The following is a 19,668-nucleotide window of genomic DNA, read 5'->3' on the forward strand; positions in this document are numbered from 1 at the left end:
CGCCGTCGTCTGCATTGTCACATAACAATCTAAATACCCGGTATGGCATGGAGGAGCTGCAGGTGTCTGGCGGACGCACGGCGCAGGTCCTGGTTTTGGAACCGAACCCGGAAGACGTGGTTGCTGAAGCAATTGTTCACAGAGCGCCAGATTTATACACTGACAGCCGACATCGACAAGTGTTACATACGTGGGGCAGCTGCGCTAGTGCAGAGAGTCTAGGACTGGGACAGGAGCATGTTGAAATACGTGCCATCTGCACACAAACAGGTACGTGTGTTTTATGCCTAGGGGCGTGTTACTAGAATGTGATTTTATCTTGTGAGCTGTTGCATGCAGGCGTTCCTACCCGTAGCAGCGACAATTTGTCAAACACGACGTTACGAGATCTACCATCTGATGTAAGCAGTATGAGTCCGGCAACGTTGAAGAAATGGACACAGTACGCGCAGAGCCAGTTGGCTGAGGAGTGGTGGAGACGAATACTTATGCAACGCTGTATATTGTGCTGGCGTAAATTTACCAAGATGATGGTATACGGAAAGAGATGGAAGGCACGGAACGTGGATTGTAAACGTTAATATGGTCCTGTGAGCAGCTGGGCAGTGTGTACAGTATCATACTCTTCTCACATCACAGATGGTAGCCAGACACGCAAACTGAGATCATTTTGTTAAGTTACTCAATTATGTCCATTGTGCACTATAAACTGCTCCATCCGCCATGACCATGAACACGCGTGTCGATTTCATTACCCAAACGTTGGTGCCTGGTTTATGCTTGCACGGTCGCACTAATATCAAGCAACAGAGCTACGTTTCGAAGGGTGCCACACAAGGAAACAGTAGCACTGCTACGCTCAACCCACAAGACGTGTGTTGTACAGTTCTAGGTTGCATCGGAATTTGCCCTTTCCTCGACATTTCAGAACCACAGGAAACCAATGTAACCCTCAAGTCAAAACCCCGGCAACTTTCAACGAGTCACCAGGCGACGCAGAAAGAATTGTGTGTTGCCGAGGACCCTCGCAAGCCATTAATGCTTTGGGAACGGATGTATGCCACTTGCGCCGTGTTACTTAACAGGTTACCCGTTCCCCGCTCCCCCGGATGGACCAACAATATACACCACCAACACGGCTACAGCCCCTGTCCGACGCCTGAAGAAACTAGATGGTACTCAGGGCTCTGCATCCTCAACCTTCATGTCGGCCCCCTCTCTGTCGTCACCCGCAGCTGGGTCCTGAAAATAAGCAGGGAGGGAGGGGGGCGCACAGGAGGGAAGTGTAAGACTCGTTCTGGGCGCGTTGCTGCCTGAGCATATTAAAATATATCACTCTTGACAGGAGGTATGAGCCCGTTACAACCAGGGAAAAATGCAGTTTTCGCCCATCGCGCTTCAACGCAACCCCAGTCTCCAACGACCCCTTTGACTTCGAATGGTTGACTGCCATATAACTGCGCTGTCCTAAGCGGCAGATGTCAAAGACGAAACAAAACGAAAAGGCATGTCCAATAGTTGAACCGCACCTGCATGTCGGACGTCCACAGTGTGAGGTTGTCGCGCAGCAGCTGCATAATCAGCGTGCTGTCCTTGTAAGACTCCTCGCCCAAAGAGTCAAGTTCAGCGATGGCCTCATCGAACGCCTGCAACGCCATCGAACAAAGCCAGGAGGGGTTGGGTGCCACTCCTCGATGTTTGACAGATTCGAAACTTGACCACAACGTACCTGCTTGGCAAGATGGCATGCGCGCTCGGGCGAGTTGAGAATCTCGTAGTAAAAGACGGAGAAGTTGAGCGCCAGGCCCAGACGGATAGGGTGCGTGGGCGGAAGGTCCACAAGTGCAATGTCCTGCGACACAGATAGGAAGAAACAAGCTGAGCTTCAGCACCACGTTTACGCTCATTCTTTGAAACTTAAAATAAGCAAGAGAAGCTTTAATAACTGGTGAACACCATTTTGCAGTGGAGACTCTTCGCCTGCCCACCTGCGCGGCCTTGTATGCGAGCAGGGTGTGCTCAGCGGCCTCCTTCCGGTCAGCGCCCGTCTTAAACTCCGCCAGATACCTGTGGTAGTCACCCTTCATCTTCAAATAGAAAACCTTGCTCTCACCCGTAGACGCCGTGGGGATCAGGTGGTCATCCAAGAGCTGGAGAATGCTGGTGCAAATTTTGCTGAGCTCCTCTTCCACCTAGCAGGACAATATCACCAGCATGAATAAGATAGGCGGCGAGTAGCCAGCAGGGCGCTAAGCTTGCGCGCCGGCTGCGAAGGTTCCCCGAAGAAGGATCATAGCCCTTGTCCGAAAGCAAAGCTTACCACCGTGCGATACTTGCGAATCCTCTGCACGTGCTCCTCATTGCCCTTGCTCTCCTCCTTCTGCTCTATGCTGGAGATAATGCGCCAAGAAGCACGCCGTGCGCCAATGACGTTCTTGTAGGCCACCGACAGGAGGTTGCGCTCTTCTACCGACAACTCCTGGTCGTGTACCAGCTTAGCAACCTTCTTCATCTCCTCGACCATCTCGTCATAACGCTCCGCCTGCTCAGCAAGCTTCGCCATGTAGACGCATTCCTCCCGATCGACCGCCATTCGTGCAAGGTCTGCAACAAGAGGTATCTAATATTCCGGATATTTAAAGCGTTGTCTGACGTATGTTTCTGCACAGCCGCTTTAGATGAGAAACGCTGAATTGCAGCAGGAAATGCTTTCCATGTCCGGCACGTCCGGCAACAACGCGCACCCTCCTGGAGCCCCATGTTGCCCGCCCAAACTTGATTGCCCGCCACCTATTTGTTACCCTTTGATAGCAACAAGTAGTCCAAGCGTATGCGGTCTCATTGAAAGCCATGCGGCAATATTACGTTGGGGAGGCGCACCGTCACACTACATTCGCGTTTCACCAATCCTCCGGTTATCCGTGCCAGTGCCCATGATAATATGGCACCGTTGAATATGCGGCATATAGATCATAACATCCTAATGCCTCATTACAGGGTGAGTCGCACCGTTTCATAGACCGTTCCGCTTTGGAGCTCTCACTGCTCCGATATCTCGGTGAACACAGCTATCAGATGACAGGCGTTCACCCGTGACCGCCAGCACCCGGGTGGCACAATTCCTCTCAGGTTACGACCTGTGGTTTCGCATATGTACTTTACAAATCCTTTTGCAGACTTACGTGTTTCTGGGCACATGATATTTTAGAATCGTATGCGCTTTCTCTTATCACCTATGCGTGCTAAAACTTTGCGTGTCCCTATGTTGTTGCTGCTCCGTTTCGGGAAGACAACTTGCTTTCTTAATGCTTGCTTTCGGCCTACAGACTAATAGTTTGGAGTGGAAGGCTACTGCAAATGTCCTCAACGATATCAACGCGGTGAATGCAGGATTAAGTCGCTGCTGCAATACGGACGGTATTGAGCTAACGCCCTGTAAATGTTTTTCGGAAACCATTGAAGCGTTGTTCAGGCTTCTGGCATTAACTATTATATAGAGGCTCCTCGCGAAGACTGTTCTTCCGGCAAAGGTTACGCTTGGACGAACTTTTGCAACGTTGCTTGGTTGCCCTAAGGTTTTATAGACAGCTTAGTTGTGCTTTTGTCAAACAGGATTTAACCTGACGAACAAAAGGGGTAACACAACTCGGAACTTCTTACTTTCTTTCTTCATACCGCAAAAATGCCCGTGAAGAACTTAATCCATGGCTTCAGGTACATACTCATTCGCTTCTAGGATATGGGTTTGCCCGGATGTGCACGCCGGCAGTCAGCGGTACATGCGCACACCCTACCACCTGTACCGCTTCGCTCGCAACACAAGAAGCAGGGATAAATGTATCTACGTATTTGCAGCACACGTGAAACCAGCAGAACGAAACGCTGTTTGAACTACTGACGGTCCACATATAACCAGCAACGTGCGCCCCTGCAACCTTCTGGTTGACATCGACAGCCCAACCACACCCTGACGTCTGGCCGGCACGGAAACCGTTGAATTTGCAAACCCCTAGTCGTATCTCCCTGCAAGCCCTTCCAGGACCAATCACACCATATTCCCCCCTCCATCTTCGTTCCCGTTACCCCTCACACCTCGTTAATTGTACCCCTCACCTGCTGTCAACTGCACATGTGCCCATATATCCGTGATTTACTACACCCACCGACTGACGCTAATACTTGAAGAAGCCATCGTCGCCTTTCCTCGTCGTGCAGCAAGTCCTACCAACCCCCTAATCCCACCGGTATCTTACTCGGGCAGCGCCTCGAGGTCGGAGGACACCATTCTCTGCTGCAGTCGCCGCATCTGCACCGCCAAGCGTCCCAGCACTGAGGCCATCTCCTCGCTCTCCGCCACAGCGCTGTTCTCCAGCGCCTCCACCAGAGACAGCACCTCAGCCACCTCCTCGTGCGTGAAACCGTTGCTCACCTGTCCCGCAGACCCCGAACCCTGGGATGACGCCGAGTTCACCCCCGACCCCGCCCGTCCCACTCCGTCATCGGCGGACGCCACGTTGAAGAGAGCCTTGCATACGACGTCAATAATGGCCTCGTCGCGATCACCCAGCTCGTCCTGTGCCACAGTGCGGCTCAACACCTCGACCAATCGCGATGTGCCGCCCAGTGCGCCCAGTACATGCTTGCGTGAGGCATCCATTGTGAAGTTGATGAGCGTGCCGCATACAGAGTAGAGCACCTCGGCGTTGCTGTGGTCCAGAAGCAGCACCAGGGCCTCCACAACGCGGGCGGCCTGTGGGCGCGATGCGGGCAGCGGGCACGCAAATGCAGGAAGGCGGGCAGACTCTCCTGAGCGCGTTCGCTTCCTGGTATGCGGTGCGCTCGACAGGACGAAATGTTTGTAAACGATCCGGTATCATTAGCTCTGCCTGCATATCACTTGCGCACCTGCATATAGTCGCGCACTTCTGGTGAGCGCGAGAAATTGCCGTACACACGCGCCGCCTCGATGACTGCCTCCTCGTTGTCGCACATAAGCAGCGGCGTAATGCGCGGCATGAGTCGTGCCGGTGGGAGTTGCAGCACCTGGAGGGGAAACGAGGGTACTGTCACAATGAGGGCGAGGCCTCTCGAGCTGCGCAGCAGGGGCCAACCTCACAAGCGAGCTTGCGGATTAGCATTCACGCCACGCTGCTTGCGATAAAGAACATCCGGCAGTGGCTCTCCTTGGTAACGCGAGGACGGATATGCTGCGTGACTTGCTTGTGACCGAAACCGAGCCCATTTCCACGGTTGGTACTCGGGTAACCAGCCGGCAGACTTCAGCTGACCCATTCCGAATACCTTCCCGAGCGCCGACGCACACCGTGGCACACGGAGCACCTCACACCTTGTTGGTGAAGCCGCCAGGCGTCGTATCGCTCTGGTAGTAGGACAAATTGGTGAGCGCGCACACGGTATTAAGCACCAGCTCCTCTGCCGCCTCAAAGCTGTACGCCTCCAGCAGGTGCAACAGCGCGTCTGCCACGTGCGCCTCTTCCGCTAGTGTGTGTCCCGCGTCGGACCATATGGCCAAATTGGCAGCCAGGCGGAGCACCTTCACCAGGCAGTCCTCATGGCTCGCGGCGCGGGACAGGCTGCAGGTAGGGCCACGGGGCATGGAGAAGAACATCTATCGCATCCTGGAGCTGCACTCTGGTACAGAACTGATGTCAAGCACGGACAGGGGCGAAAGTTTAGCAGGAAGGGAGGATGCAGAGAGTTGTGGACTAGGTACTGATGTTAATCCATCCAGAATTGATGTTCCCGAGCCCCGGGTACTCAACACAGGTCAACTAGGCTCGCACCTTGCTAACTGGACATCTATTGCAGGGCTCCGAGCCTACAGCTCTACACATGCAGGACATGCCTCACCGGTCGCTCGCCGTGCTGCCGGCCGAGCCTCCCTCGCCGCCCGGGCCGCCAAAGGCGTACCGCTGCAGAATGCCGACCACCGTAACCAGTGCGAATGGGACATTGCAGACCTGTACGGGGCCAGGGCCAAACCCCGACAGAAAGGAGAAACCTCGTCAGTCACACGCATCCTCCCAGGGATCCAGCAGGGGCAAGTGGCAGCCTTTCGTCCCACCGCTCGCACCTACCTGCTCCCGGTATTCATTGCTGGTGGTCGTAAGGTTGCCCAACACAAACGCTACACGGAGCAAGATGGCACGGTTGTCTGCGTACTGCCCAAGCAGCTGGATCTGTGGGAGGTAAACCGCGACAAAGTAAAGCAACAGCAAGGGCCGAAGGGGAAGCGAAAGAGCAGCACACTTTGGGGCGCGTGAATACAGCTAACAGTCGGGACGTTTAATTAACTAAAAAGATACACGCATCCAGCGCCCCCAGAACCCTCCTCGGAGACATAGCCGAAGACTTCTGCCCATCCGCAGTCCATCGCGGCATGCCTTTTCTACTGCTTCGTTTCAGTTCATTAGCGTTCGGCCAGCCCGCGGCTTACCAACAGCGGTGCGTAGGCAGGGTCGGCCGCGATGGCGGCCTGACAGCCCTCGTGCAGCGACAATTTGGACAAGATGCGCCCTGCATTGAGCACAACCTCAACCTGGCCGCTCAGGGCAGAGCAGGCTGCCCGCAGAGCCGGCAGCACGCCGGCGGCCTGAAACGCAGGGGCGTTGTGCGCAGGAACTGCCAGGTTGCGCAACACGCCGCTGACCTGGACCGCCACCTGCCCGCAAGACTCCGCCAGGCCTTCGTCGCCGGACTTGGCCTGCACGGGTGCGCGAGGCCAAAAATATGTGGTGAAGTAGTAAACCGTCACGCAAGGCCACCTGCAAAACGCAAAGCCCTAGGAGGACACAGGAGGCGTGTCTCCCAGGCCTAGGTGCAAAACATAAGATGTGAACCGGAGTGAAGCGCCAAACGGAACGGATGTGGGACAGCATTTCATAGCCCCCCCAGAGCGTCATGCTGTAACCCTGACGCTTGCCGCAGGTCACGCCTGGTGTGCCGCCCCCTTACCACCCATTGGCCAATCCTACCTGGTCAGCCATCTGGGTCAGCAGGGCTGCTAGCACGTGTAGGGTGCCTAGCTTCACCAGCCCCTTCTGGTTGTGTGCCTCGTTGGAGATGTTCTTAAGGCAGCCATTCATGTACACCAGCGGCTATCGGGACCGGGGCCGGGACACGGGAATTATGTAAATTAATGACAAACCCAAATGGGATCACCAATGTAAACCCAGTTGCCCGGGCCGCAGGGGTAGGGAAACGTGGGCTTGGGGTGTCGAGACCTGGGGTGAAAGAGGCTCACGGGCTGGCATGGCATGCGCCGAGATCCCAAATATTCTTAAACATGTTACGTCGGAAGGGAGTCGCCGGGGCGAACAGCTGTTTCCTTTTGAGGCACCGACTGCAGGCGGCGCTATGTTACCCAAGGCAGTACCGCAATTGATAAGGCACTCCTTGTAGCAAGACCTCTAGCTCTTTAACTCTGCTCGATATCCGGACTCCATTTGTACCTATTCCGCAGTCCCGGTGGCCGTGTCGCAAGGCAACATTTCGCAGACCTGCCCCGGAGTGCTCCGACCCATTGAGCCCTCTTCCCAATGGCGGGCTGTAAGCCGAACTCGGCCAGCTACACCGCCACGATTTCAAGCGTCCAAATGAGCCCTAAAACCCTAAAATCCCTTTTGCCAATGCGACCAACGCATCGCACCCTAACGCAGCAGAGGTACCCCAGCACAACTGACGTTCACGGCTTGTTCCTATCCTGCTATTCTTCGCCAGGTCCAATCAGCTTCAAAGAGCGTACGTACCCCAACCTTACCCACCTCATGCATGTTGCCCGGGTTATGGCTACCCCGCACGCTGGCTACCATGATGTGCACAGTGTGAACCAGCGGCTCCAGCAGCCCCTCACGCCGGAATAGCGCATCATTGCTGCCGTCCTTACTCAACCGGTATAGCAGCTTGGCAGTCTGCAGCAGTGGCTGGCGGTTCTTCACTACCCGCAGCACTACAGCGCATGCCTGCTCGCAGACGGAAAAAGGGGCAAGACCGCCGGCCAAGCGCGGCCACGGCAGCCATGGCGGGCCAGATCTGTACCCGTTTGGAGGTTTAGCAAGTTATCCCAAGGCACCGTGCCCAGGTCTCGTTCTAATTTCTGCAAATTCTATGTTTTGTTAACAACCCCTCCCCCGTCGTCAAACCTTGCGTGTCCTCAAGAGGCAAGGTGCATTCACAGTTTAAGCTGTTTAGTTCTAGATCAGAGCGGTGCTGGCCAAATTCCGCATCCGCGAACTTCTTCTCTTTCAACGCCAACCCGGAAGGACAGCCCAATAAAACCAAACCTTCATTAGCAGCTCGCTATTGCTCGAGTCCATCAGCCGGAAGGCGTGCTCCGAAATAGCGTCCCGCAGGCTTAGCTGCGCGCCGCCTGCATCTCGAAATGCCGTGGACGGTGATTTCAGCCACCTTGAAGAATGCTCCCGCCGCCGCGCATCCTCTACCAGGGTCCCCAGCTTGCCCGCATGGCCGCACAGCGCAGAGCTTCCCGCCTTGCCGCTGATAGACGCAGTGAGGTCCGTCAACACGACTTCCACACTGCTGCGCCACGCAAGGAACTCCAAGTCGGCCTCCAAACCGGCCGCCGGCACACCGTTGACGGCAGTGGCGGCGGCTCCGCCGCTGCCGCTCACGCTGGCCGGTGCCGAAGTCACCTGCTGCGGCGGCTGCGGCGGCCGACCAGACCTTGGCGACGCTGGCCCTGGCACCGGACCTGCTTGCCGCGTTTCCGAGCCCTGCTGCTGCACCTCCACCTGCTTGCTGCCCGCCCCCTGTGGCTGTTGCCGCTGCTGCGGCTGGCGCGATGGGCCCCCCGCTGCACCAGAATCAAAGTCGTTCTCCTCGTCATCTGAGTACTGCGCAAAGGCAGACATGTCCAGCACCTGCGCGCCGTTTCCCAGGTCCTGCACACCTGGTGGCGGCCCCGGATAGCGCTCCGTGATGGGATCCATGTCGGATAGGGCGGCCGAGCCGGGCCGGCCGCGGGACGTGCCTGGCCGTGGCGGCAGGTCGTCGTTGCGCCTAGGGTCCAGCAGGGGCCCGTCTCCGCCCTCAATGTACACACCGTAACTGAACTCGGCGCCTAAATGTCCGCCACCGCCAGGAGAAGTTTGTGCATGGTGACTGGAGGCCGAGGAGGTGGCGGTACCGGTAGTTGTGCTGTGGAAGGCCGAGGTGGGTATGGCGGCAGAGGAGGAGGAGGCACGGCCGGAGGTGTCCGGCGGCTGTGGCCCGTCGGATGTGGACCCGCGGGATTGGGACTGAGAGGAGGAGCCCGTGGTGATGGGCCGGGTGGCAAAGCTGGAGGCAGGGAGGAGGGAACGGAAGGTGTTACGTGTGAGTCTAGGGGCATGGAGAAGGAGCATAACAAGGAGATTTGGAGAATCAAGGGCGCATGGAAGGAAGCGATCGCGGCGGGCTGAAAGAGCGGGCCATGGAGCCCACCGCTCCAAAATCCCAATTCCTTAATACCGGCAATCGGAGGCCTAACCTTACAACTCGCTGCTTCAAGTTCTGCACAGAAACACACAAAATACCTAAGGAGACGACATACACATGTGTGACAGAAACGAAGCCACACCAAAAATGCCCATCTTATCCCCCGTGCAAGTTTAGCAACCCCCATCCCTCCGCTTCTTCCCTTCTTTCCGCCCTCTAAGGCCGTAACACACCTGAATTCCCCCCCGTCTCCGCCCATGTTTGCCTTCAGGGCCGCTATCGCCTCCGCGGTGGTTTGGCGGCTGCGGGGCCCTGCTGCTCCCACCGTGGCCTCCAAGCCGGGGAAGCCACTGGAGCTTGACAGTCTGCAGCTGGGAGGCAATACAGTTTAGGTGCTATGTCGCGGGCTAAAAGATCGCAGCCCGGAGTTAATTCTCACCTTGACGCCTCCCGCTCCGCGATGGACCCCTGCCTCCGCAATGTGCTTGACGCGGCAGTGTCTGCAAACCCACATCGGGGGGAATTGTGAGCATATCCATGGGCTTTGCCCGGCCGCGAAGGGGTCAAGCTATGGGATCCCATCACGGAGCGCAACACTCGCGTATGCGGACAGCAGGAAGGCAGGCTGCACCGTGAGTGCACAATCATGACCCTGGTCAACAGAAATCTCCTCACCCGGCCTGCCCGTGTCAAGCTTAGGGAGAGCGAGCTTGGGTGCGCCATCCGGATAGAAGCTTTTGCTGCGCACATGCCAACACATTTCCGTTAAGGTGTCATGCCGACCGTGACAGGAGCAAATGCAATGATCCATCAGACCTTACCTGCCGGATACAGAGTATGAAGTCGATGGACGGTTGCTGGGGTCCCCGGTTGTAAACAGCTGCCGCCCGTAGTCCGCAGGAGTCACCGGGCGCGTGGGCTCCTTCAAGGATGCCCTACGTAACATGCATGAATTGCATGTCAAAATAACACCTCATCCGCAATCCGGCAAGTTGTCCTTACTTGGCCGCGCGGACGACAGAGATGGGAGCGTTCGGCCGCAGCTCATACGGGTCTCCCTCATCGGCAGCCTTGGGTGGTGGCATTCGTAACTTATATGAGTTATGTTAACATATCACGTTTCCTTCGTTCTTCGGGTTTGGTCACGGTCTACTCGTTAGGGTAAGAACCAACAAATTGACCACTTAGGTGCAGTTACGCATCATGTGCATCCATACGTTACCAAGAACTAGAAGTCAGTGAAACGTGCAGTTTAGCGGAGTTGCGTACGGCGAACGAATGCCATAAAGATGAGTTACGATGCCAAGGTGCGTAATGGGTATGACTTGCACCGCGAGGTGGTTTTGCTTGAACGCAAGGGTTTCGGACCTACTAAAGTCCCTAAGGACTTGTCGTGTCCATTCTCAGCTATACCCAGAGTTCTGTAGCTGGCGCACAAGGAAACCTTGCTAGGCTGCTTTCCCGGCTTTAGACACTTCGTTGTGGAAAAGCTCCTGTTGTCGGGAGGCGGCTTCGCGGTGGGCATCAGTAAACATCTCCTAACGCCACGAAACTATGGCTGTTCGACCGTCGCGAGGCAATGTTGTCCTGATTACAGGATGCAGCGACGGGGGCATTGGTGAGGGGCTTTCTGTGAGCGTTTCACTACTTGCACCGCGTACAGTTTGGCACTAGGCCTCGAGGACCATGTAGGAAAGCGTACACGGCTGCGTGACCTGCTTTCAATATTTGCTTATACCTGCGAGTCTTGTGGGCTGTGTGACTGCCCGACCCGCCCCGAGGGGAGCTTCTCCAGCTCCGTGGGGCCAGGAGCAAGCTGCGACTCCTTTAATTAGCAACAGCGAGCTACAGTGCTGCTTAAGCATTCCTGCCTCGCCACCCAATCCTACATTAGAATTTACTTGAAAGCGGCACCCGGTGGTAGCTCGCTGTCGCTCATTGCTCATTGTGTAGGAGCGCTATCAATTCGCGAGCTTCTCATCAGGGATGGTGGTCTGACCCTGGGCGGCTACCTCCTTTTTCCCTCACCTGCATCTGCCGGCCTGGCCAGAAGCAGGGCATCCCCATACCGAATCCAATTCATAGCCCCTTTTAAATCGGGATCAATTAGAATCCACCTCACAGCTCCGCATGCAGCTCTATGTAGTCAGCGTGGACGACCCTGCATCGCTCACCTTAGCCGCCTTTACGTGAATGCTGATCACGTGTTGAGGCGGCGTGCATGTCGTGCAGAGTGCCGTCTATGGGCTATGGGGTTTAGCCTCCCTCCGCGCATTCCCCACCTGTAAAAGCAGACCCGAGCAGCTGACCCTAGTGCTGACGCATGTAACCCTGAGCGGGCATCTGTAAACGATGACAGAACTGCAAATATGCTGCGGCGCATACGTGGACACGACTTCCTCGTCATATATCTTCTACATACAACTACACTTCTGTGCAGTTCTGCACTTCCATCCTTCCGTACATGTCCACGTGGCCCACGCCCCCCCGCGCGCCAGGTGCGGCGCTGAGTAAGGCCTTCCATGAAGCCGGCTGTACCGTGTTCGCCACCGCACGGCGCCTGGAGGCCATGGCCAGCCTCCGGGAGTTGGGCATCCGGACGGTGGCTCTGGACGTGACCAACGATGATTCCGTCAAGACTGCCGTGTCGGCAGTGCTGGCGGAGGCAGGTCGCATTGATATCCTGGTCAACAACGCGGGCATGGGTCTGGTGGGTGCGCGAGCTGTGTGCGGTGACCCCTGCGACGCCCTGGGACGGCCTTTGGTCTATGGCCCTATGCTTGGTACAGCACTAAACTTGTGAGAATGTGCGCTGTATGGAGCGGGCTGTACAGTGCGTGCAGCCGCGTTGAAGTCGGTGGGCCCCACGGCTGCCTGAAGGTGCCCAGGGAGAGGGAATAACCTTCAAGTCCCGTCCCTGCACTTGCGAGCGTTCCTTTGCCGTTTTGTGGGGTCAGGGAAGGGCGCGTACAGCTGCACCGTCGCATCGCGGTGGATGCCCAGCGGCATTTGCTGCGAGTGATACCTCCAAGAGCCGTATTAATGTTTCTCGGATATGGCTAGGGCTGACATTGGACGCCGCTTGGTCTGTGTGTTGTGGAGTTGCAGGCCGACTGCTGTGACATGTAAGCGCCAGTCCTACGTCGGCACGTGAACGAGGTTCATCCTGCGTCGCGTCGCGCTCAGACTTTTTGTGGCATTATGTTTTTGACCTGTCTCCTGCTTTTCGGGTTCTTTTCCGCCCGCGCCGACGCATGGGTCCGACAGGTGGCACCGGTGGCGGAGGTGGACATACAGGAAGCACAGGAGGTATGGTGTCCCACCTCGTGATGTACAAATTAGCCATCCGCGCCTGGAGATAAACTGGAAGCCGAAGGCACGCAGCTGCCGAAGGGCGCCGTCCATTTGCCATTACTAAGGGCCATAGGATTTAGCCCGTACTGGCCTACCTGCACCGAGACGTGTGCTTGCCTGACTGCTGGGCATCTGGTGTGGCTGCAGGTGTTCGACACCAACTACTGGGGTACGTTGCGGATGGTGCAGGCAGTATCTCCACACATGGCCACACGGCGCAGTGGGCTCATCTGCAACGTCGGCAGTGTGGTGGGCTTCATCAGCACGCCCTGGGGTGCTATCTACTCATCCTCCAAAGCCGCCGTGCACTCGCTGACGGACGCGCTGCGGCTGGAGATGCGTCCCTTCGGCGTGCGCGTCGTCCTGCTGGCCCCGGGAGCTGTCAAATCTAATATTGGAACCAACAACCTTAAGGTGCGTAATTGCCAGCCGCCTGCCCTACCGCTGCACGAGCAGCAGCGGCGAAGAGGCGTAAGGTTCCCAGTTCTGTAATGCTTGTGAAGGAGGGTGGTCCATCAATTGGCGACCCTTCGTCCGTGCCGCCTTGGAAGTGTACGTGGCGCAGCGCAAATGGGTGAACATTGCTTAATCCGTGCGTCAATGCACTTTCGCTGGTAGTTTTATTGCTTTTGCACCTGCTCGCACGAAATGGTACCAGCGGGCTTCAACGCCGCAACGGTCCCCAGTTGCAAGGACTGAAGGGCTGCTAGCTCGCGTAGCGAAGTAGTTGGGAATTGCCTGTTGGCTTTGGATGGTCACCGTGGACCAATGCCTTCATGTTGATTTTTCGGTAAGGACCGCCCGACCATATGCCCGACCATATGCCGATGTTCCTTATACCCTGGTCTATCTGATAGAAAGTGCCTTTCGATGTCCATTTCTCTGGGGTTGCGGGACTGATGGCCTTGATCCCTGAACGGTCGCCAGTGAAACATGAAGGCGCTAGGCAACGAGGAGCCTCTCAAACCACAAAACATTATAATGTGCAAATGCGGAAGCTATCTTTGAGGTGCCCTCCTTTCCTCAAGCTGGAAAGTCGTCCATGCTTTCTGAGCGTGAGCCCAGTTTCCATTTTAGGCATGGTCTTCCAGCATGCGTCGTTGCTGCCAAGCTGAATGATTATAACGACACTAACCCTACATAACGACTCTTAACCCGTCAGCCTACACAGCGTTACGCTGCCTTCTGTGACGCCCCAACCGCCTTGCTCTTCTTCAGCGTTTTGGCGGCCAGTTCACCCTGTACGCGCCGTTCGTGGACGTCATTCGCGAGCGTACCGTGATGAGCCAGGGTACGGAGTCCATGCCCACGGACACCTTTGCTCGCCGCGTTGTGCGAGAGCTTCTGCGGCCCTGCCCGCCGCGGCGTTTCCTACTGGGTGGCTTTGTGCCGCTGATGAAGGTTGTCATGTGGTGGCCGCTGTGGCTGAAGGACTGGCTGCTCAAGCGCACCTTCAAGATGAATACGGTGCGGCTGCCGGCGTCGCCAGTGGCGCCTGTCGCAGCGGGCGCAAAGAAATTAGACTGAGGGCACCGTTGGTATGTTCTGGAGGGCATTTCCAGTGTGTATTAGGGGTTGAAGGAGAGGAGGACAGGGTGTGGGGGTTAGTAAAGCGTGCGGTATATGGTTTGTGGTGGGGACAAGGCAAATTGGGTCGCCGGACAATGGACAATGGTGATGCGGCGGACGTAAGTAACAAGGTCTCGTCATTGGTTTCAGGCAGGACGCAATGTACAGAGCGTTTACCTCGTGGGAGAGCACGCGTGCCTGCAGGATTGGTCCTGGAGGTTACGGAAGCAGCTGCGACAAATGCTGCATTTGCATACCCTTCGCCATCATCTGGGGGCCAGCGGGAACTCAATTTTACCTAATCTATGAAGAATTTCTGTTGGGCAGCAGTCTGCGAATTGCGTGAGTGCATCACATGAACGCATTGTGGGTGCATTCCTTGCAGGTTGCTCTCAAGCCATTCACTCTGAATGGCATTTCCCGGCTTGTAGACAGCATTGCCGACGCATCAATTAGGATTATTTTTTCTTTCACTCGGCTGTTATCTTGTTTGTTAAAGCCATTCTATACCTTGCTGCCAGCCCTCTTTCCAAAGAGAGGTTGTGTAATATGTCCCTGAAAGTCAAAAGCGTTGGAACTCCACAGTGGGGTCTTCACACGCGACAGGCCGTCCGCTTCGGGGCAGGGGTTTTTGGTCACATTCCATACAGCGGTTGTTGATTGGGCTGCAAGCGGTTACAAGCATGCATGTCCTCCCACCAATCGATTGAAGTGAGACAGCAGGGACAGCCTGAAAGTCTGAAACCATTGGTGGCTAGGTAGGTAGCCCTCAAGATACGGGTGTGCTATGCATGTTACTACTTTATCGCGGATATGGTCCTTCCTCGGATATAAGGCCTAAAGCTAGCGTTGTGATAAGGACCCTCCATGGCACGGCTTTCCGCAACCTGTGCGCAACAAGCCCACAAGTGATGGTATCCAACCCTGCAACACAAATACCAACATGACCGCTCAGCCGTGCATCTGCATCCAAGACCAGACCTCCGCATTATTTGGTAAGACGAATAGGCCTCAATCATCGTCGAACAGGTTGGGCCGCCGCCGTTGTATCGTGATTTTTGGTTTACTGGCGCCTTCCCGCTCATTGACCTGCTCCAGCAGCTGCACCAGCCGCTCCTCCGAAACCTAGCAACGAGCACATGCAGCGGCAGAGAAGCGCGCTCAAGCAGCAAGACTCAAGGCTGATGGCAGTTGCCTGCTTAAATGCACGAACCACAGCAAGATGCATCACCCCAAAAGTGCAAGTGCTCAAACCTTGCAGATAACCAGAAACGGTATGCATCCTTTCATCTACATGCGCCTTCTCAATTGCTGTCCTTTACACCGCACACTACATGCCGACATGCAAGGGACATGACTGGCACGACACAAATTATAGGCCTTGGACAGGGATGCTGCAAAATCGATGTGCTTAACGCATAGCATCTGGGACAAGACACGTCGCTGCAGGGTACGGGCTGCGCAAGAAGCCCGGCAGCTCGGTCTCCGAGCCACCCTCCAAACGCTTCCCAGAATAGGTTGATCCCCTCCTCATTCACCTCTAAGTTGCCCCAGTCCATCACCCACCTTGGCAGTCAAAGCGCCTCGTTGCGCAGCTGCGAGGATCATGTTTTCAACGCTCCTCGCCTTGTCCGGCTTCACAATTGCGATGCGTGCCACTGGACGGCATTTGACAGATAACACGCGGCCATTGCCATCGCCGTATTGCACGCAGCAACGCACTAACTGATAATGGGGTTCACGTCTTGACTTGGCGCACTCATACCAAACTGGATACGTTTAAGGCTACTTACAAAACGTATCCAGTTTGCCTGCTTACAAAAGGCACGGACGTAAACTGGCTACAAGCAAACCACACTACTCTAGCCCCTCCCTCGTGTGCTTAGGTATGTGGGCAGGTGCCTTTTTTGTCTCTGTTGTCGTCAGCATTTAATTAACTGATTATGGGACTCACATCTCTCGCGAGCTTCACTCGTCATGCAAGCTGCCAGCATAGTACGGCGTTGCTCCTCAGCTGACCTGCACAGCCACACAGGAAAGAGGCAGCTTAATGAAATAGGATGGATGCTCCATGCACACACATCAGATGCGCCATGGGCAGTGGGATTGTATCAAGATGGTTACAAAGGTTTGCCATACACACAGCTCCCAACCGGTCCTTTCGTAAGCAAGTGTCCTCCCCTTTTTCTATTGTTGTGCTCGTCAATTCACAAGCTGAGCACGTGGCTTCCGCTAGCGTGACTTTTTCCTCCAGCCTGCAGATTCAGCCTGTTTCATTGTTACCCGTGAAACTTGAGCAGGGAAAGAGCAAGCTTGGATAGGATGGCGTCGAAAGGAGACAAATTGCTGCCAGAAACCTTGTTGCATGATTATAAGGGCGCTCCGTGCTCCAGCAATAATCGTACACCAAGACGCACGCCCGACCCCAACCCCTTTTTTCCCCATCCGTGCCTTCGACACTTAGTCATCAACGCCCCCCCATGGCGCCTTGCCATATGTTACCCCCTTTAATAGCTTGCTCTATGCTACTCGCTATGGCCCCTTGCTCTAGCAGGCGAAACATCACGATGATCAACTCCCCTTGCCAGAGACGAGTGGATGGCGTTTCCTTCGTCTCCAAGATGTTCTTTGGTTAAAATTCGCAACCATGTCAAAGTTGTGCACTTCACATTGAAGGTCCCGACCACCGTGCACCCCATCAACACATTGACGAGTTTCGAACGCAATCATGCCATCAGACCTACCGTTTTGCTTCCTCCTGAGCTTCAAGTTCCTCTTGCGACGGTGCGCCCTGAACGCATACGGATCGTGTCAACCTGCTAAATGCCCGTCCTTTACCAAAAGGATCTGTAAGCAATCTGTACCTTTCCTCCCTGAGCAGCCATCATGGCTGCAAGTCGCTGCTGCTCGTCAGCCATCCTTGGCGCCAACTATCTCGACAATGCCCTTTCACGAGGTCTAGGAGATTTGTTGATGTTCGAGATAGTGGCCACGCGAAACCGATATGTAGTTGGCAGCTCTTTATTTTCTTACTGCCATCTGTAACCGTAGCTCTCTATCCACACGAATCCCTGGGCCAGGTGCTTTTACAATAATGTGGCATCCCGATATGATTGGAAGTAACAAGCATGGCCGTTTTCGTACGGAAATGTTACCGTACAAAACCCAAAAGCTGTCTCGTCAAGGTTCCAACATACACATGTCACCAGGCCCTCATTCCGGACATCATTTACATCAGTCAACACTGCAGTGATCACGTGGTTTAAAGCACCTAGAGGACCTTCCCGAGCCTTTACCTTTACCGAATCCCTCCCTCCGTCCCCAGAGCCCTTCCATGTTCACCATTCCTCCTCACAACAGGCAAAGGACCTAGATCGCCTTCAAGATACACCTTTCCAAAGCACGACAACCCCTCGTCGAGGCGCCTCGGACGTCAGCATTATTGGCTCCGACACACATAGTGCGCCATGCTCTCCCTTTCCTCCTCCCTCTTAGTTCATTACAACACATGGCATTTCTGACATGGACAAGACTCGGCCGGGCCCATCTTGTACAACATGGTTGCAGCCCTGCATTGCATTGCATTGCATTGTATTGAGTCGTCCAAAACATCGTTTTCCTCCAGCCCGATTTGTCGTCAGCTGTGCTCTCCTCCTTCCCTAACCTACTGACGTACGTAAACGACAGACCTCAGCCTTGCTGGCAAAACCAGGCCTTCCGGATGCTTCATGTAGACAATATCCTGCCGCCCCTTTTGGTTCGATTCCTCTTGACATCTTCACTCGTAGCACGGTCAGGGACTAGCTGCCACATTGCCCAGGACCTGGGGCTCGCAGCCACCTTTGTGTACAGAGGACGTCATCTTGCGGGGCTAGCCCCGGATGCAGGCACGGTGGCGTCGAGACTTGCGCAGGGTCGACCCACGCCTGAACCGGTGGGATGGTGCCAGGAACGCCGCAACAAGGCACGAGAGCCGTGGCCGCTCCCAACGGCCTTGGCAGGAACTCATCCAACGCTGTGGGGCAGCACTGTTGTAACTCCGAGCGCCCCTTCATCGCAGACAGCATTGCCAGGTCTGCGGGACTCAGGTCCATAAAGCTGCCTGAAGCTACACCGTCAAGGAGCTGCACTTCCAGAGGTGAAGGTAATGGCGGCGGTGGTGCGGCAGCTGCAGTTCCGACGTTTAGTTCGGGTGTCCCTTGAAGAGCTGGTGGGCTCGTTAAGCTCACATCAAAGTACTGCGAGGAGCAGAGCGGCGATGCAGGGAGTTGCTCTGCTGTTGACAATGGTAGCGGCGGGGTGACATTGGCGGACAGCGCTGCTGCGCAAGGCTGCGGCTGCGGCACCTCCATGCCGAGGTGTTGCAGCATATGGGGCTCCTGCGAGCGCTGTGACTGCAGCAGCTGCTGAACAGGGGCCGGCGCTGGCACTGTTGCTTGCGCCAACGGCGACGGCGCCAGCACCTGCGACCCCGCCTGCACCTGCATCTGCACCTGCGTCAACTCTTGTGCCTGCTGTGCCTGCGCTTGCGAGTGGATTTGCATCTGCGCGTTGAGCTGCTGGTGCTGCAGCAGCAGATAGCACTGCTGCGCCCGGAGTCGAACCTCCATTTCGTCCAGCTGTTCGTCGTTCATGGACTCGACTGCACAAGGAGGAAAAGGCGAACGACCAGCTCAGGCAAAGAACACCACGGCGTCCCGGTTATGGTAGCTGGGGAGGCTTTGAAGTTGTTATCAGAGGACATCTGGTACACAAATAAATGAGACACTCACCACAACTGGGGCTGAGCTGCGATAAACAAAACGGTCCCCGAACATGCGACCAGGCCGCTAACTGGATCTCATTGAGAGCTGTAGGCTGCTACCGCGTAAGGAAACCCAATGGCCCCTACCTTTCCGGAGCTCCTTAAGCTCGGCCCGCTGAGATCGCTGCACCGAGAAGTCCAAGCCATCTGAAGGATCAGGCCCCAGCACTTCGGCAGGTAGCCCCTCTGACGGGTGGTCACACACGGCAACGGGAAAGCGCTGGAAGTTCAAAAGGGTTGGGGTTTTCGGTTTCCTTTGATGCTGTTTGATGCCGGCCGCAAGGTAGTGCCAGGGCGTGTGAGCGTACCTGCCACCTCCGAAAGCCGTTCCGAAAGTTTTCTTAGGTCTATCGAAGCTGGCGCGCCGGCCAGCTGTCTGCTAATGTCCACAATCTCGTGACGGATGCCTACCAAGACGTGTTCCAAGCACCCTGTACGCGTGGATGTAATATCGTGGGGTACGGGAAGGTACAAAGTGGGAGACT

The 19,668-nt window shown here is 55.8% G+C and overlaps 3 protein-coding genes across 3 annotated transcripts; 1 reads left to right on the forward strand and 2 right to left on the reverse strand.

Annotated features, from left to right (window-relative positions):
• Positions 1–3,817: 3,817 nt before the first annotated feature.
• On the reverse strand, positions 3,818–10,402 carry VOLCADRAFT_120276 (uncharacterized protein; the record flags this gene model as incomplete). Its single annotated transcript, XM_002946485.1, has 15 exons — positions 3,818–4,375; positions 4,430–4,750; positions 4,906–5,043; positions 5,348–5,594; positions 5,872–5,981; positions 6,099–6,200; positions 6,458–6,613; positions 6,671–6,724; positions 6,996–7,118; positions 7,785–7,982; positions 8,304–9,318; positions 9,690–9,821; positions 9,896–9,956; positions 10,132–10,196; positions 10,278–10,402. 15 exons carry the CDS (start codon positions 10,400–10,402, stop codon positions 4,250–4,252), a joined length of 2,973 nt encoding a protein of 990 aa, XP_002946531.1. The 3' UTR covers positions 3,818–4,249.
• A 608-nt stretch (positions 10,403–11,010) lies between these two features.
• VOLCADRAFT_55911 (uncharacterized protein) lies at positions 11,011–14,337 on the forward strand (the record flags this gene model as incomplete). The annotated part of the gene is made up of 5 exons (XM_002946318.1): positions 11,011–11,074; positions 11,955–12,166; positions 12,724–12,765; positions 12,958–13,224; positions 14,029–14,337. The coding sequence occupies 5 exons, from the start codon at positions 11,011–11,013 to the stop codon at positions 14,335–14,337; spliced, it is 894 nt and encodes a 297-aa protein (XP_002946364.1).
• A 703-nt stretch (positions 14,338–15,040) lies between these two features.
• VOLCADRAFT_72660 (programmed cell death protein 5-like protein) lies at positions 15,041–17,424 on the reverse strand. The gene is made up of 5 exons (XM_002946486.1): positions 17,244–17,424; positions 17,124–17,170; positions 16,334–16,398; positions 15,946–16,037; positions 15,041–15,504 (listed from the first exon to the last, which is right to left on the reverse strand). The coding sequence occupies exons 1-5, from the start codon at positions 17,295–17,297 to the stop codon at positions 15,391–15,393; spliced, it is 372 nt and encodes a 123-aa protein (XP_002946532.1). The 5' UTR covers positions 17,298–17,424; the 3' UTR covers positions 15,041–15,390.
• Between the last annotated feature and the right edge of the window lie 2,244 nt (positions 17,425–19,668).

The sequence above is a fragment of the Volvox carteri genome, assembly GCF_000143455.1.
Source record: "Volvox carteri f. nagariensis unplaced genomic scaffold VOLCAscaffold_3, whole genome shotgun sequence".
NCBI lineage: Eukaryota > Viridiplantae > Chlorophyta > Chlorophyceae > Chlamydomonadales > Volvocaceae > Volvox > Volvox carteri.

What these genes read in the sequence shown, in the direction of transcription:
- VOLCADRAFT_72660 (XM_002946486.1), bottom strand. Translation starts at nt 17,297, where the DNA reads ATGGCTGACGAGCAGCAGCGACTTGCAGCCATGATGGCTGCTCAGGGA. An exon ending in TGGCTGCTCAGGGAGGAAAG is followed by an intron (nt 17,171 to 17,243) that starts GTACAGATTGCT and finishes GTATGCGTTCAG; the next exon opens with GGCGCACCGTCGCAAGAGGA. An exon ending in GAGGCGCTTTGACTGCCAAG is followed by an intron (nt 15,505 to 15,945) that starts GTGGGTGATGGA and finishes GCTCGTTGCTAG; the next exon opens with GTTTCGGAGGAGCGGCTGGT.